This window comes from Panicum hallii, chromosome 2 (assembly GCF_002211085.1).
Source record: "Panicum hallii strain FIL2 chromosome 2, PHallii_v3.1, whole genome shotgun sequence".
NCBI lineage: Eukaryota > Viridiplantae > Streptophyta > Magnoliopsida > Poales > Poaceae > Panicum > Panicum hallii.
In genome coordinates this window covers 36750901-36768823 of record NC_038043.1, presented here as the reverse complement: position 1 = coordinate 36768823, position 17923 = coordinate 36750901, and the positions used below count along the sequence as shown (strand labels likewise).

Below are 17923 nucleotides of genomic sequence, written 5' to 3'. Positions count from 1 at the left end.
TCGCGACCTGCCTGGGGTGGACGCCCTTGCTGCTGGTGGCGTGACGCGGAGCTTTCCGCTGCTGCACGGCGGCACGCTCCACCAACATCTGGATGTTGCGGTGGAGCTCCTGCTGCTGAGGGTCTGCAGGGCAGGTTGCACAGGAGCAACGCTGCAATGGCAATGTTCTGCCCGGCCCGCGCAAACTATGGGGGGCCATTGGCGTCTGCGATGATGGCATGTTGGACTTGATGGGTACGTGCCCGCGCGCCGCCTGTAGCGTTACAAGCATTCGGCTCGGAGTTGCGTCGGGGGTGCACCGACGCGGGTGGCGGCTGGTGCTGCGCCGCTGGTGTAAGTCCTCATCGCGCTCCTAGGCGTTAGCCACGGCCTGCGTGCGCGGGTCTAGCGGGGTGTGCATATCCTCGGTCTCCACCGGGACCTGCAGTCGCCCCTGCACATCCATCATGGCGCATTCCTGCAGTGCGGGACAGCTAAGGGGTGACAGGTCGTCGACACTGGACCCTTCACTCAGGAGGTTGTCATCAGAGAAGAGATTGTGGAATGAGGCAGGACCATACCCCGTCATGCCCACGAACTCGATCGCGAGCGGGGGCAGTGGTATAGTCCTCCGGTGCTCCCTGGCGTAGCTGCTCGTGGCGTTTGTGAGGCCAAACGGGAACCAACCGCGCGGTGAGCGCGGTGGGGACAGCGGGGTCCCTCCGGAGAGCTGGTGGAAGACATTGCGCAGTGAGAATAGGAGCAATCCCATGTCATTCGCCGAGGGGTTGGCACCGAGCTTGAGCTCAATGTGACGCACAAACGCCTCAGTGTTGAGGTCAGCCAGCGGCTCGGTCGAGGGAGTGTCTTCCTCGAGCGAGGTCAATGGAGTGGCCTCCTTGCGGAGGCGAAGCGTGCCGAGACGATCGGTAACAAAGTCCAAGCTTCCAAAACGAAAGGCTTGGAAGGGCGTGAAGATGGGAGGTGCCCACAGCCCAGCGCGCGGGGCCATGGGAAACTCCAAGGAGCTGAAGTGAATCGTATCGCCTAGACTCGTAAAGCTAAAGGTATCGAAGACGAAGGCCATCCGATCGCTGAGATGGTGAACGCACAACGTCTATCCCCACGGACGGTGTCAAACTGTCGGTTCCAGAAATGGCCGGCAGCTAAATCTACTCAAAGTGTATGTCGCGCGTTGTGATCGGAGATGGCCTAGCACACAATGACTCAAGATTTATACCGGTTCAGGCAATCTTGCCCTACGTCCAGTCGGGGGTCGGTCGGATGTATTGCTTGAGCCCGGGTGCTCGTGAGAGTTTGGGGAGTTACAAGTTTTCGAGTGGAGGATGAATCTTTTGGATTTCGGTTCCCTTTCCTAAGTGGCTGACCCTTCCTTTTATAGTTAAAGGGGGCCCTCCTTACAGGGGGACTGGTATATCGAGAGAGAGAGAGGGGGGGGTTTCCTTGCCCCATCGGTCGGGGTCATCAGCTCTGTCAGTCGGGACCACCAACTCCGTCAATCGGAGTCCTTGGACGGCCAACGCCCAACTCTTGTGTCGCTGAGTGGCCGTCTTGTTCTGTCCTTGTGCGTCGTACTTTGTCGGCCGGGGAGCGGGCGTGCGCCCATAAGGACATCATGGCAGTCACACTCCGTCCCCGGCGCTACGCCGTGTCACTCCGTCATAATGGAGGCGTGTTCGCCGTATCATGATGACGTTGCGCCCTGTCCCTTCGCGAGGACGGGTAGGTGGAATAGTATCCTCCTGCTGTGGCAGCATGGGGGACTGTAACCCTTTGTGGATGGAGTGGTTGGCCCCATACGACAAGTTAACTTTGGCATGCATCTTTATCCGCCACATCTGCTCCCGGGCCCTCCAGTATGCAGGGTCCAGTTGGCCTCGGCCTTGCCGTTCAGAGACAGGGATGCGTGTAAGGCGGAGCCTGGTCGGGGATCTGAGTTGGAGCCGTGGTACGGACCCAGTCCCCGAACGTCCCCTCGGTCAAGGATGCAAGCCATGTTTTTTCCCGACCAGGTGGTCGGTCGGGATCACAGGCCTAGGCGTCTGGACAAAGTCACGGCCCACGAGGATGGTCGTTCGTTCCAGGCGCGGTCTTGAGCTTGCCAGAATGACAGCAGGAAGTGGGCCCATTAGGATCCCTGAATCCGTGGACCGATCACTATGGTTTCTAGCGGTGATTGATCAGTTTACATTTTACTATCACATTATACATAAATCATTTACCATTGCGAAGACATGTTGAAGTTAAAACATAATCAAAGACATGTTGAAGTTAAAACATAGTTGAAGATTTGTTGCTTTCTTTCTTGTCTTTTTTTTGTGAAGAAAGATACGTTGCTTCTTTGTTCACAGTTGCGCAACAAACGTGCATTAATCTCTACACCTCACGTAACCTACACGGTCAAGCATTGCTAACACCTTACAGCAATTTTAACAAACGACCTTGCATTAGCTGGGATGACAACAACACTTTCTTCCCGCAGGCATCACCCACTCTGGAAAAAGATCACCCAGCGGTTTCATAGAAAGATCAAACATAACATACACGTCTCCCTGCTAAAGCCATTTATTTCTAAACTGAACCCACCTACTAAATACTAACCAGGAGTCCTATCACCTTTTGGGTTAGTAGTGCTAATCCACACTTTTGGTAACCGGTTGCAACTAATCCAACAACTGCTGCTGATACACACGCACCAATGCCGATGCACATATACTGCCATGCCATCATCTACATCTGCTCCTGTTGTCTCCTTCCTCTTCTTTCTCACACCACTGGGTTCAATGCAAGGTGAGCTCTTGAAATGAAACAAAGAAAAAAAAGCAAAGAAACAAAAGACGTAGCAAAACAAAAGAAAAGGTCTCAACTGAACATTTTGGGCATTGTGCCGCTGTACTCTGACTGACTGATGACTGACCGGCTGACTGACCGCTGGCCAGTCACTTTCTCACAGTCACAGGCCGTTGTGGTGAGATGGGCGGCTGTGATTTGGCCTTGCCTGCCTGGGCAGCCGGGCAGTCGACGGCTGAGATGAGGCGTCCGGTGTGGTCTGGTGTGAGTGCGAGTCCAAGGCAGTCACGGCAGGCACCAAAAGGTTTTTAAATGCCGTTCCCGTGCCCAAAGGGCAAAAGGTTGGCAGAGGAGTGGGACCGCGGTGAATAGCAGCTCAGCAGTTTCAGCAAGCAAGGTCTCTTTGCATACAGATCCAAGAAATGTTCAGAATTATATCTGCATAGCATTCTATATACTTGCAATTGCAAATGGATGGAACATTAGTTAGGTACACAGTACTCCAAGTATTTGTTTTGAAAATAATATTCAAAGTGATGGCCACAAGTATTACGAAAAAAACAATTGTTGAGGCCCCGAAACTGGGATTAGTCTCGATCAATGGATTTACTGATTTATTTGGAAAACTGATGTCAGTTAGCGTTAACCCCTCTATTTTAAAACATGGGCTGACCCAGTATGAATCACCAGTTCACCACTTGTTTTCATTTGAAGAGTAGGTCCAAAATCCAAATGAGAAAATGACAAGTTGCAATTGCCAACTCTGCTCACCTCAACAGTAGCAGAGAGAGAGAGAGAGAGAGGAGAGAGAGAGAGAGAGGCGTCATCTTTCTTGCACAGCTTGCTCCTTGTACAAAAGCCCACAAGGCAGCCAGAGGGTAGCGTTTACACCTCCACCTAGGTGAGTCTGGGACAGCAGCAAGACCAGAGGAGAGAGAAGCAGAGTAGAGTGAGGAAGAGGTTATGGTGGTGTAGGCAGCTGAGTGGGTAGGGGAGGAGCGAGAGAGAGAGCAATGGTGGGGGGATGCGCCGGCGGTGACGGCGCCGCCGAGGGGACGCTCGCGAGGTGGCGAAAGGCGGCGGCTAAGCGGATCGGCCTCTCCTGCGCCTCCTTCTTCTCCTACACCACCACTCCCTCCTCACCTTCCTCCAAGACTGTATGCGCCCTTCTCTGTCTCCATCTCCTATCCTCTTGCCTCCAAGAAGTGGCTCATCTTTGCTGCATTGTTCACAATCTCATCAGACTTTCTCTGTTTTTTTTTGGTTCCCGTTGTTTTGTCCTCAAGAAAACAAGATTCTATGTCTATTTGTGCAAGTTCCTAGTTGACTGCAGTTGTGTTATACAAAAAAAAAGGGGCCTCCACTTCATTGGATTCAATTAATTTTGATTTTCCACCCGCAAAATCAATGCATCTGTCTCCTGTCCCGTTCTGGCTTCTAGTTTCTAGCTCTTTTCCCTCTGTCCCTTTCAGCCCTTTCTTAACTGCATTTTGGTTTTTTGCACCCTCTTCAGTTTTAGGTGTGGTTGTTGCGGCGTGTTTCCATCGAAAGCAGAAGTTCTTATGCCTCTTTTAGATTCATCTCATCCGACAGAAAGAGTGCCCCAAATGCCTTACTTGTTGGTTGGTTTTGGCATTTTCTTTACTGTAAAAAAATGCAAATACTGACTAGATATGGATTTCAACAAGAATCACCATCCTCAGCCCACATTGATTTTTTGGACTTGCACACTTTTGCCTTCGTTTTATTCTTAGGTGTCACCAGTAATCGTTTGTCAACCTAGCTGGTTTGCAGTTCTAGGTACTATTCATCCATTAAAGGGAATTATTGCTCTGGCTTTCTGACCATCTTATCTTGTACTGGTACCCTGGGAGAAATATTAGGACTAAATTTGAAATTCTGATGCACCCTCCACAACGTCCAACCATACCAAGTTACGGTTACCTTGTTCTCTTCAAATTTTGACTCTTGATCCAGCCATCTAAATAAGGTTGAAAAATCTGGACATGTAGCATTCTGGATCCATTATCATTCATGTGAGGGGCCACGCATTGTCTTGGGTACTGTTGGTACCTTTTCCCTTATTTGAGGATCGGTGGCGATTGTTGCAAGTTGCTGTGCATAGGCCACATATTTTTATTAGAGCAGTAGCTGTTCCCTAGAAATTTCCCTCCTTTCTTTAAAAAGGGCATTCTTTTCTTCCGTTCTTTTGCAACATTCACCTTCCTTAGGAGTTAGGACTATAGACCAACATGTTATCCAGTAACTTGGCTGTTAGCGGTTAACAGTGCAAATGTTTCAGCAGTGTAAGCAATGACTATATGATGGGTATGTGTGTCTAGAATTTCTTTTTGAACTCACATGTGTCCTTGATATCATTGATAGATAAATAGTATATGAAAGTACACAAATATGCAACAGGACAACCTTGCCTGTCTTTTTTTTTCCTGTTTTTCGTATTTATTGTCCAAGCAATCTGAACAGTATCTTGAATGCAGCTGTATTGCAGCGTACATGTATATCCTACTCCATAACTCATTGTGGGTTGTGATATATGCAGATCTCATGCTCGGCACTGAATGCGCCTGCAGACAGCAGTGATGGAGAGCAGCAAAAGATGGAGGAACCCACAAGTACCAGAGTGGCTGACAAGGTACCAGCTATATGTCCACTTACATCCCCCTTTTTTCTATTCCCCCTTTTTTCTATTTTTTACCTAAATGTTCGATTTTTTATTTGGACAATCTCAATAATGGAGATTTTTTTATTAAAAAAGAAACTTTTCTCTAACTAATGAACTAGTGAAGAGATCGGGATCATATTTTCCTAAGAATGATTACCATAGCAAGAGACAAGCTAATGGTTTAGATAACAAGAAACAAACTGATTAGTTGTGGTAACTGTGACAAGCTAAAAGGTAAATTGCTGGTAAGTGGTGATTATAATATCTCGATGTTGTGCGCTTCACTCTAGCCCCCCTCTAGAATGCTCAAGAGTGAAGGTTCTCTCCAATACAATCTGTTTTTTGAAAGAAAATAATTTATGAGGTCATTACGTTGAGGATTAAGGCTCTTCAAACAGAACAAATATGGTAATAATCTTTCAAATATTGATGATCAAGACATCTGTAGTTTCTATCTTCATTCTCAATGGTTTGAAAGGATGACAGTTGCAATTCCCGGGTGTATAAAAAGGCTGCATACATTCATTTAGTGCACATAATAAGTCTCAGGATCATCCACACTTGCATCAAATAGTGGCTCCTATAATTGTGTTCGCCTTTTGTAAGTTTCAATAATTTGGTAATATGGTGTTGTGGTACTTTTCAGCTACTGTTCATGGACACTTATGTGGTCTTACTGCTGCATAAAAGTAAGAGCAGTCACTTATGAGCACCTTGTCATAGTAGCAACAGTGACCAACAGGGGATATCTTGACAAAAAAAACTAGTGCCTTTTTTAATTATTTGAAAAGCAATATCATTTCAATTAGGTAGGCCTTTTGCGATTTAATACTAATATTTTGGTGTGTTTTTTTATAATTTAAGATCAGAAAGGACATTTACTGATCTATGTTCTTGCAATGTACACCTCTTCACCAGCTTGGTTGCAGTGGCATTACACAATTTGTGTTAAAGATAAATTTTGAATCGCAAAATGTTCCTAGGACAAGATGTGTCTGAGTTAACAAGTAATTTGGATTCTGGTGAACTCTTTTTTCTTTTTCGTGATGAGTAGTCCTATTTATTCAACATAGGCCAGCTTGCAATGTATGCGGTATTGCCATATATTGCCCTGCCAGCATCTCTATCAAAGTAATTAGTGATGAAGGCTGGTTAGTTTTGGAGGTTATGGAAGTAGGCCTTAGAGCTAAATGATGCATTGAATGAAGTGCGCACAAACAAAAGATTCTAGAATGAGAATTTTTATTATTTTAGATTAATCCTAAGTTTTTGCACTTATTTGTTTGTGGCCTTTCATAGACATACAGTTTACTTTCTAATAATTCTCATGTGTATTCTGATCGCATCCAATTGCAATATGTTGTGATTTTAATTTCAGAATCTTTGCGCAATATGTTTGGAGCTCCTCAGCACCAGCAGCAGTGATGTTGACAATGTTGAGAGTCCAGCAATCTTCACAGCACAATGCTCCCACTCTTTCCACTTTCTATGCATTGCCTCCAACATCCGGCATGGCAATATCACCTGCCCTATCTGCCGTGCACAATGGTCTGAGCTGCCACGTGATCTGAAGGTTCCACCATTGCTGCACAACCAGTCGGATCCAATCCTTCGAATCCTTGATGACAGCATTGCATCATCCCGTGTTAACAGAAGGTCTTCCATACGTGCTGCCCGCTACAACGATGATGACCCGGTTGAGCCTTACACTTTGACTGAGCATGTGGACCCATGTCTTCGCTTTGCCCTTATCCCAGCTCCGGTGGCAGCACATCATCATCTCCTCGGGCATTATCCCTGTGGACATATGTTGCCACTACAACAGCACTGCCAATACAGCAGTTCCTTCATGCTTTCACCACCACAGATAGCTTCACCAAGTGGGCAAAGGCGTGCTTACCTCTCTGTCAGTCTTGCTCCGCAGCCAGCCATGGACTTGGTCCTGGTTGCCAGTCCTAATGGACCACATCTAAGGCTCTTGAAGCAGGCAATGGCACTTGTTGTTTTCTCCATGAGGGCAATCGACCGGTTAGCCATTGTCACAAATGCTACCACCGCAACCCGTGCCTTCCCCTTGCGTCGGATGACATCCCATGGAAAAAGAATGGCATTGCAGGTCATTGAACACCTCTGTTGTGTTGGCGGAACTGATCCTGTAGGAGCTATACATAAAGGCCTGAAGATTTTGGAGGACCGGGCGCATCAGAACCCAAGCAACTGCATCCTTCACCTGTCTGACCATCCAGTCCGCAGCTGTGTTGGGGTGGACATGAACCATTCCAGCATCCCGGTTCACCAGTTCCATGTTGGGCTCGGTTTCGGGGTGCAGAGTGGCTTTATCATGCATGAGTTTGAGGAACTCCTGGCGCGGTTGCTTGGTGGTGTGATAGGTGACACCCAGCTGAGGATAGGGGAGCATGGGGGAATGGTGAGGCTAGGCGAGCTGAGAGGTGGCGAAGAGCGAAGGATCCCGCTCGACCTTGTGGCAGACTGTGGCTTCATACTGGTTGGCTACAGTTACCTGGAGGGTGGAAGAGAGGATCAGCTGAGGACGGGTGAAACTGCAGTTGGATTTGAAGAGAAAGGTGACAACCGGTACTGCGGAACGAGGGATATGGGACTGAGCATCGGCGGCGAGAGGAGGAGCTGCTGCGCAGAGAGGCGGGACTACCATGACCCATTCATGGCGCGGCGATGGGCAAAGCATTTCAATGTGTACAGGGCCTGAGTAAAAGAGCTTGGCGATCAGCTGCACAATATGATTCTTGTTGGTTTCTTTTTTGAATTCCTGCAAGCATCTGAAGGCGGTGTGTGCTTTTGGATTCTTTTGTTGTGAATCTGAATCCCTGTAAGATGCCTGTCCCCGTGAAATGTGTGCAGAGTTTTTTCTGTTGACATGTTCTGTTTGAGTGAATCAGAATGTGAAAGAGACGGTACTGGAAGGCAAATGGTACTGTTTGAGTGATTTTGATAATTATGAACGTCAGGAAGTTGAATTGTTGTTCTTCGGAGGCGCTGCCATTGTATTTGCATTATTGAATTAGAATGTGTTCTCTCTTCATTTCTGCCTGTTGGCAGAGTAAATTTCTAGCAAATATTACATGAAATTACCACCAAGTCAGGTTGCGTTGTACCTGTACCACACAGCTACAGTTCCCACTTTGACCCTTGAGGTTAAAAAACGTGAAGTCTTGTTTTACTTTTTCCCCTTTTTTTAATGGTTATGGTTTGGGTAAACTGGATACAAAGATAAATGAAACCCCCTCCCCCCACACCCCCCCCCCCCCACCCACACACACACAACACTCACCCACCCACGCCGTAGGGAGAGTTCTAGCTACGCGCCGTACATAGAACTTACATTTGTATGCCTTTCAAAATATAACATTGAATTCGTACGGCTGACTTCTTTTAACACTCAATTTGCATGCCTTTTAAAATATAACGTTGAGCATGCGAGTTCAAAGGTTTTCTACTCTATTTCTCTTTTCTATTCCTTTTCCTTTTCATTTTCAAGGGCTAGCAAATGGAAAGGAATGGTCCTGCCTTATCATCTACACCGATTGAATAAGGCCCGACCGTACTTTCCTCCATTCTTCTCCGACGCCGGCCGGCTGCTCGAGCAGCACTCCAGGCTGCGGAACACCATGCGCCCAGATGCGCTCACGCGGCGCCGAGCATGCCTGACAGATTAAGGGAGCAGGCGCCGCCGGTATCAAGCGCCCCAACTAACTTGAGTGGGAACTGCAGGGAGCAGGCGCCGCCGGTATGTTCGGCCTCGTGATCGGTAGCCTCCCCTGCGTCGACGACCACGCCACTCTGTGCTCCCCTCAGCTCTCGTTGCAGCTCCGTTGCTTGACTGCCCATCCGGTGATGGACAAGCAGCTGCAGCATGCCCCGCCGACGAGCAACTACAACTTCAGCACATCGACGGGAAGAAATTTCTTAAAAGAGGGAAATGCTATTTCGACTACCTGCTATTGGAATGAGCTGTGCTATTTGCATACGTTTCCTTGCTTGTTGAAGAATACGACCATTTGCGCCAGCGTCCTGCCGTGACAAGAGTCCCATGCAGTCCGCCCCGCGTTGCCTCGCTCTCGTCTCCGAGTGGAGCCGCACCGAGCTCCGGAACCGCCGGATCGACCTCCGCCGGCACAAAATCGACACTTGCAGCAACCAAACCGGCCTTCTCCTTCCTTGAATCGACCTCTGCCGCCGCCGGAAGAGAGACGAGGCCGACTGCAGCAACGGAGCCAAACAATATCGCTCCAGCTCGAGGAGAGCTGCTATTCTCTCCACCGGCGGCGAGGAGGAGTTCCACTACCGCCGGCGAATCTGCTTCATCCGCTTCGGTTCTTGCAAAGGGCAAAATGGGTCTTGAAAATGAAAAGATAAAAAAAGAAAAGAAGAGGCATAGAAAAAAGGAGTGGAAAACTCCTAAATTGAAAGAATTCGCACGCTTAGTGATATATTTTAAAAGATTTGTGAATTGAGTGTTAAAAGAAGCGAGGCGTGCAACTTCGATGTCAAATACCGAAATATCTCCCCTATAAGAATGTAATTCTCGCTTCCTAAGAAGTCAAATAAGTTCAAATTTGATCAAATCTATATAAAATAATATTAATATTTACATTACAAAGTACCATTAGATTAATCATGTAATATATTTTCATACTAAATCTATTTGGAGACATAAACGTTAGTAATGTTTTGTATAAATTTGATCGAATTTAAAATCCGAACGGAGGGAGTAGCTCACACAATATCAAATTCTATCGTCGACAGGTGAGGCTTGTCTTCCGTTGAGGACGCAATGTTGATTTTTTTTTTTGCCCCCTCTTCCAGTGACACCTTCACATAACTTTACTTTTATTATTACAGAAATACATTTCAGTTGGATTCCCATATGATGAAATTAGTGCCCTGGGTATCATACTATCTTCTTCTGAGAATAACATGTACTCCCTCTTCTTCTGTGTAAGGCGTATTGGCATTTGAAAATGTCTTTGAAAGTCTTTGGAAACAAACTTTAACCATTAATTTTTCTTAGAATACATGATTGATTATTACAAAAATAACATTATATTAAAGATATGTAAAATATTAATATATTGGTACAACTTTTAGACACTAAAAATGCCTACAATTTAACTAAGTGTTATTCAAAGTTACAAAGGTTGACCTTTTTTTAAAAAAATCTAATGTTTCCCAAGTAAAGAAAAAGGAGTGAGTAGTATGAATCCTATTAACACAAAAGAAAAATGACAAAAGTCACATGGTATTTCTATGGTACAATGAAGCAATACTGATCAGTTTAAGCTAGCATAACATTAATTAACATCAAGGTTGCATTGAACGCCCAAAAATGTATCAACGCAAATAGATCCCAAGTAAATCTACGAGAACTACATGATGGGAGTCGAGTCAGTATCAGTTATGCGTTTCAAAGCCGAATATCCGGAAAATACCTGCAAAAAAATTCAAATGTAAATACCTACTAAAAACTTTGGATCATCACCACCAAAGCCTTATCAGCTGAAACAGGTGCATATCAGTAAAAAAAAAAGTTACTAGAATCCCTTGGACAAGATAATTCTCCACAATAAGATGGCCCAACAGATATAGCTGTTAACAGGTGGAGTTTTAACATGTTTCCATCATTTCTTTCTACATGCCAAACTAAAGGATTGAACTGCAGCAACCATACCTTCATCAGCTTGGTATTTGTTCTTGTCGTCCCCTGCATAGGCCAGGAGGTTGTACTTAGGATTCCATTCAACACTATTCATAGCTGCTTTACATGGAATCTGATGAACCGATCGTCCAGTCTCAACATTGGCCTGATGGAAGGAGAAAATGTTAAAAGAACTATACTTTTGAATAAAAAGTATTTGTTCTCAAATTAAAAGGAAATCTCGCTGAGTGTAACCACTCACAATATCAATGAAAGGGTCCTCACTGGCATATGCAATGAATTCTCCAGTATGATTGAAGCTAACTGTTCTTACTGGCCACCTAAGAGAAAAGGAAATTAAAAACATAGACAAATATTTGTGAGCTCATCAAAACTAAAAACATAAATATTGTGTAGTTTGCAGTAAGAAAACTACTGAAATTGATGCAAAACCGCAAGCCATAAACACCCACAAATTTCGTCACTTAACACCCCACCCTAACCCCCAGAAAAAAATCATTAACAACCAATGAATACAATGCCAAAATACCCCCACTGTCGCACCTTACCACCATTTCATTATCCTGGATAGGCAGGGCTGCTGCTTTCCCACAAAAATTCTCAAATCCTAACTCATATCTTACTAAAAAAATACAATATTCCATCGAATGAATAATTATGAACACTGAGAAAGTGAGAATTCATGTACAGAATTATAAAATATTCAAAAATATTGTTATGACGTCATGCAATATTGCAAGGTAAGCTGAAGGAAAACATACTCAAGTTTTGTGAAGGTTCTAATGCATAGCAACTCCTTGACATTCCAAAGACTGACAAGTGAATCTGCACTTCCAACAGCGAAGTACCTACATTAGAACAATTTGTAACTGTCATCAGCAAAACACCTATAATAATATCTTTAAATATCAGAGCAAAAGTAAACCAGACAACTGGCAGAACTGGGTACAAAACTCTGGCAGCTACAGAAATGCTTGAGAACTATTTCCATATCCTTGTGGATCAAAAATAACTAGAAATAGAAGCTTTATAAATTAAGTAGTTGAGTACCATCACAGAGATGGCAAAACTGGAAAGTAACATCAAATATAAAGCTGCCAGACAGGACCTGGTATACCAGATACATTAGGCTGTTTCTACAAGTCAATCTATGTGATAGTTTGTTGAACCTCACAGTAAGGTCACCATATATAGAGCATAGACAAATAATCTAGGTCAATTGGCATGCTAATTTGCACCTTCGTTATGCAAATTCTGAATTCATTATTGTACATGGGCCTAGCAATCCTATCCTTTAAAACTCACTTACAAGTAAGTAATATCCTAGTAAATCAATCACTCCAAGAGTCCAAGATTGCTACAATATACAATTTCAAAAATTATTATATTATGATAGCCAGATTATAAGCTGAATAGGTTAACTTGGGCTGGTCATAATCGGAATTAAAGTCACTAACAATGCAAGCATCTGTGTAAAGCATTTATAGTGCTCATTTGACAATGTTAAGTCAAACAGCAGACTAGACAACCCAACTAATCTAGTGTAAATTACAAGTACCCCAGATATAGCGGGTAGGCATATCACATGGATAGTAAGAAATGAATGAAGAACCTTGAGAAAACAAATACCTATCAAGGGGATCCATTGCAATGCAATAACACCCTGCTGTATGAGCATTCAATTTGCAGGGCTTCAAAAACTCAAGATCTTTAACCACCTCAATGTGTCCTGCATGAACAACAAACCATGTGGAAACATCGATATTATTCACTGGTCTGATTTAGTGCACATGAAACCTGCCAATATGTAAATACACTGTTTATTTATTCAGTATTATTGTGATCTTATTGATGCAGAGTGAAGGAAAAAGTGTCTTAGTATCCTACCTAGCCCAGTAGTGATGAAGAATAGATCTCCAGCTTTATTCCATGCAATCTCATTCATCTTGAGGAAAGCAATATTGTAATTCAGAAATGTTAAATGACTGAAGCAACAATTGATCCATGGAAACACATTACAAAAAGTAAACAAAAATGTGAATCGCAAGAAATTGAAAAGGCAAAGCTCAGAAAGGTATATAAATCAGCAATGTCTAAATTAAAAAATCAAGTCAAATTTACCTCATAATTAGCCTTGTGTTTTTTAACAACTTTTAACGTTCGAACGTCCAATATCGTCAGATCATCCTCCTACACATTAAAACAGCTGTTACTGTAGATGTATAATTTGATAAAATTAGAAATTTATAAACACAGAGTGGACAATTTAAAGAATAATGCATGCAGCTTATTATACAAGCTTTTTTTCCCAAAACAATGTCTGATTTCCACAAGTATCTTAAATCATTCACAATCTCAGGATATTTATCATCTATGAATAACAAAAACAAGCAAAACACATTATGATTCCATCTAATAGATAGATTAATATGTATACATGTATATCTTCAGGCACATAGTTACATTTTATATTGCAATGGCACAGGTGCAGGATTCAGCAACGCAAAAATTGCGGCGCTTACAGAAATGAAAAAAATGCAAGTTATTAATAGGTGCACAAAATTAAAAAATAAAAAACTATTTAGTGTTGCAGAATTGGTCATGGTATGGTACTTACTGAACTTGCACAGGTTATAAACCCAAAGAATGTGACCATAGAATAACCCATCTTTTGTTATTGCATAAGCAGATTAATGCAGTTCAGTTTTCTTATAAATGTGTGCCAATCCTGGTGTTACCAGAAATATACGAACCTTATTTCCAACAGCTATCTGAGAACCATCATGTTTATATGTGATGTTGATGTTTTCTCCACTTAGTTCAATAACTTGACATTTTCCACCTGAAAAAACACAAAGTGTGAGGAAAGCAGGATAAAAACAATATAATATGATTGACAGGTAAACATCCACCACAACAGACCATCATAACAAGAGAAAAGAAAGTACAATTTATCATCATACGCCAGATATCAAGTAATGCAATGCATTATATTTACCATGTAGCTTCCGCATAATAAATTTATTACATAAGAGATTTTTCCACATAATATTCCTTGTGAACAAATTCAAAAATAGATTTCATCAACTTAAGACTCTGCATTTTAGCACCATCAAGGATGAAGTGTGCTACTTACTTCGAGCATCCCAAAGACGAATAGACTTGTCAGCAGCTGCAGTAGCAACTGTATCAGGATGATTTGGATCCCAGCACAGCTGATCTACACTATCTGTGTGGCCTTTCAGTTCAATATCTTTAACCTTCGACTGTGCAATAAAATTCAATGATTTAGCACAGGTTGCAGTGAAGAAAATTTCGATGGTATAAAAATTAAGATAAAAATCCACTCCGATGCACAAATAAAGAAAAGTAATGTCATTCTTACAGGTGATGATAAAATTTCTGCAATACTCAAGTTGTAAAAATAGGATTGTAAAAAATAGTAGCATTCACCCTTCTTGGGCATATCACACCAAAAATCGACATGACTACGTGAATAGAGAACCGTCATACTACCAATGCTTTCTTAAGGTTAAGGTCACAAATTGCTGTCATTTTGATAAGATGGGAAATATACAAATAATATAGATCTTTTAAATTTATCAATATGACTTGTAACAAAAAGAGGGACATTGTGTATGACAACAAAAAGGGGTATCCCATTCTGTAAAAAGAAATTTTGTGGTGATGAAAGGAGAGAAAGTTACATGGCCATGAGGATCAATGCTCCAAACACGTGCAGTATGATCAATCGATCCTGAAGCAAGCTTTGTGCCTAGGCAGTTCCATGCTACAGAGTGCACCTAACAACAAAAATACCAGAATATTAAAATCCACACTGATAAGATTACCAAATAAATGCAAAAGAAAAGAGTAAGAAAAGAGAAACCACCACGTACTCAGCTAAACTTTCTACTGCCAGGTACTAGGTAGAGGAGTTTTTCTTTGAAGATCATTATGAGGACGGTTTAGCAACACAATCAACAATATGCTAGAACAAACCAAGAAATCCCACCACACTATCTTTTTCTTGTGAATGGAAAGCTAGCCGTTTCTATTTCTCCTCATTGCAACTTTGCAAAGCTAGATAAGCACTGGAAGTCAATATTTGAGCAACTGCTCCTTTGCTGCAACAGAGTTCAACCAAAAGACAGGCAATACTGCCTATTACATCCAAACTCCTTGGCAAGCATTTGTGGCTGCAGCTAAGATCTTTTTTTTTCCAGCATGCCTCAACATTATTACTCCTTTCAAGTTTCTAAGGAGAAGAGCGAGACCAATGTCCGCGCAAATTTCGTCACAACTTCTTCTTTCGGTCCCATGACAAGAGAAACCATACGCAACAAAAATAAAAAAATAAAAAAACAGGATAGGGCCACCATGATCCCGCTTAGATCCTTATTAGAAAAAAAGCTAGAAACCAAACCGGAGGACCCAAGGATTGCAAATTTCGCATCTTTGTTCCTCATTCTGCTTGTGATATTGGGCACTAGGGCCTTTCCCTACGAACTGGAACCGAAAGATGCAAAAGGTTGGAACTTGGATTCCTTTTCTTCTTGCGAGACTTTGGGTTTTAGGGGCTCCCGAAGAAACTGCGATGGCTTCTCTTTTTGGGGGATATTGCGGGGGCGTGAGAGGCCTTACCTTCTTCTTGTGGCCGTAGTATTCCCTCGACACGAGGTCCTTCAGGTTCGCCCCCGGGGTCAAGACGGCGGCGGCGGCGCCACCGCTGCCCTTCCGCTCCTCTTCCCTGCCCTCCATCCTCTCTCTCTCTCTCTCTCTCTCTCTCTCTCTCTCTCTCCCTCTCTCCCCCTCTCCCCCTGCTGTTCTCTGTCAGGCCTTCTCCGTCTTTGATTGGGGAGTAGAAAGAGAATCCAAAGTAACAGTAGTCCATGGTGGACTTGATTTGGGCTTGATGGGCTGGGCTGCATTAGGACTTTGGGCAACTTTACCATGCAAGTTCTTATTCCAGCGTATCTCTTAATATGATTCGTGCACCGAAGGCTGGCCGGCCAGCGTGGCCGCATCGCCGGTTCATTCCCGACCGTTGGATTGGCCAGACGGATGGTTCAGATCTAGGTTCAGATCCTGCGAGTCTAGATCATTTTGCAGAAAAAACTCTCGATTTTTAGATAATAAATCAACCCATAGTCCGACTTCTTCTCTCAGGTAATTTTACGAAAAAATCCACAATTTTTCTCAAAATCAATCTACAATCTGACCTTCCCAGTTCAAGGATATTTGCACAAAAAAATCTTAAATTTTTATAAAATCAATCCGTTGTTCTAGTCCTCTCTGATGTTTTAGAAAAACTCTCGGATTTTAATTAAATCAAACCACAAATCGTTCCATTCGTTACTTCTACACGAGCAATATTATACGTACAATTTGAACACAAAACGCGTTGAAATAAAAAATTGTTCAATATAGAATTTGATTAAAAATTCAAAAACTACAACTTCACTATAGAGCAAATTTTAAAATTCAAAACGCTTTCGCAATTCATTTGCACAAATAATTGTATGTGATCCGTCGTACCTATAATATGGACACCAAAACTTCTTTAAATTTTAAAATTCAAAACGTATCTCTTAATACGATTCATTCACCAAAAGTTGGCCGGCCAGCGTGGCCACGTTGCCAGTCATTCCCGACCGTCGGATGGGCCAGGCGAACGGTCCTGATCTTGCGAGTCTAGGTCATTTTGCAAAAAATTTCCTTGGCCTTTAGATAAATTAACCCGTAGTGTGGCCTCCTCTCAGGTAATTTTGCAAAAAAGCTTATAATTTTTCTTAAAATCAATCCGCAGTCCAACCTTCCCAGTTCAAGGAAATTTGTAAAGAAAACCTTAAGTTTTTAGAAAATCAACCTGCTGACCTGATCCTCTCTCAGGAATATTTTCAGAAAAATCCTCGGAATTTAATTAAATCAAACCACGACTCGTTTCATCTGTTACTTCTAGACGAGCAATATTATATGTACAATTTGAATACAAAAATGCGTTAAAATTAAAAGTTGTTCAATATAGAATTTGATCAAAAATTCAAAAACTACAACTTCATTATAGAGTAAATTTTAAAACTCAAAACGCTTTCGCAATTCGTTTGCACAAATTCTTGCATGCGATCCGTCGTACCTACAATATAGATAGCAAAACGTCTTCAAATTTAAAAGTGTTCAATACAAAAGTTGCTCAGAATTTCAAAATATACAGCTTTATTATATAGTATAATTTTAAATTCAAACCGCTTTTATAATTCATCCGCATAAATAGTTACGTAAGATCCATTCTATCTACGGTTCGAACACCAAAACGTCTTTACATAAAAAAGTTTTAAGTATAAAGATTTCTCAAAATTTCAAAACCAAAAGCTTTGCTACACAACAAATTTTTAAAATAAATGATGACCAAAAATACATAATTAAAAACACTAAATATAACAAAAAAAATAGTTTCATTTCATACCAAAAATAATATCCTACTTAAATAGTAGTATCACGATAATAGAGAGTCCAAAATATACACTAAGTACAACAACGGGCTGCAGATCATGACATCTATATATACAATAATTACTAATCTGTGTATGTATTTAAAGTTTGTATCAATTATAATCCGACGATACGAAATATGGGCCCTACGCGGCAAAGCCGCGCGGCTTTCTAGTTACAATATAAGCTTGCTCCTGTGTCTAAGTCTGTCACGCACCATACTTTTTATAGAAACTACTTGATTGTAGATCATTTTGCTAAAT

General features: G+C 42.6%; 2 protein-coding genes across 2 annotated transcripts; one reads left to right on the top strand and one right to left on the bottom strand.

The window, feature by feature from the left end:
• The first annotated feature begins 3629 nt into the window (after nucleotides 1-3629).
• Nucleotides 3630-8557, top strand: LOC112879706 (E3 ubiquitin-protein ligase WAV3-like). The gene is made up of 3 exons (XM_025944080.1): nucleotides 3630-3947; nucleotides 5351-5443; nucleotides 6852-8557. Exons 1-3 carry the CDS (start codon nucleotides 3804-3806, stop codon nucleotides 8199-8201), a joined length of 1587 nt encoding a protein of 528 aa, XP_025799865.1. The 5' UTR covers nucleotides 3630-3803; the 3' UTR covers nucleotides 8202-8557.
• A 2169-nt stretch (nucleotides 8558-10726) lies between these two features.
• Nucleotides 10727-16005, bottom strand: LOC112883570 (THO complex subunit 3). The gene is made up of 11 exons (XM_025948886.1): nucleotides 15813-16005; nucleotides 14876-14971; nucleotides 14305-14434; nucleotides 13922-14010; nucleotides 13290-13358; nucleotides 13056-13113; nucleotides 12798-12897; nucleotides 11930-12016; nucleotides 11410-11488; nucleotides 11181-11313; nucleotides 10727-10941 (listed from the first exon to the last, which is right to left on the bottom strand). Exons 1-11 carry the CDS (start codon nucleotides 15927-15929, stop codon nucleotides 10904-10906), a joined length of 996 nt encoding a protein of 331 aa, XP_025804671.1. The 5' UTR covers nucleotides 15930-16005; the 3' UTR covers nucleotides 10727-10903.
• Between the last annotated feature and the right edge of the window lie 1918 nt (nucleotides 16006-17923).

What these genes read in the sequence shown, in the direction of transcription:
- LOC112883570 (XM_025948886.1), bottom strand. Translation starts at nt 15,929, where the DNA reads ATGGAGGGCAGGGAAGAGGAGCGGAAGGGCAGCGGTGGCGCCGCCGCC. An exon ending in AGAACCTTCACAAAACTTGA is followed by an intron (nt 11,489 to 11,929) that starts GTATGTTTTCCT and finishes CTTTTCTCTTAG; the next exon opens with GTGGCCAGTAAGAACAGTTA. An exon ending in AGGACCCTTTCATTGATATT is followed by an intron (nt 11,314 to 11,409) that starts GTGAGTGGTTAC and finishes TCCTTCCATCAG; the next exon opens with GCCAATGTTGAGACTGGACG.
- LOC112879706 (XM_025944080.1), top strand. Translation starts at nt 3,804, where the DNA reads ATGGTGGGGGGATGCGCCGGCGGTGACGGCGCCGCCGAGGGGACGCTC. An exon ending in CCTCACCTTCCTCCAAGACT is followed by an intron (nt 3,948 to 5,350) that starts GTATGCGCCCTT and finishes TGATATATGCAG; the next exon opens with ATCTCATGCTCGGCACTGAA. An exon ending in GTACCAGAGTGGCTGACAAG is followed by an intron (nt 5,444 to 6,851) that starts GTACCAGCTATA and finishes TTTTAATTTCAG; the next exon opens with AATCTTTGCGCAATATGTTT.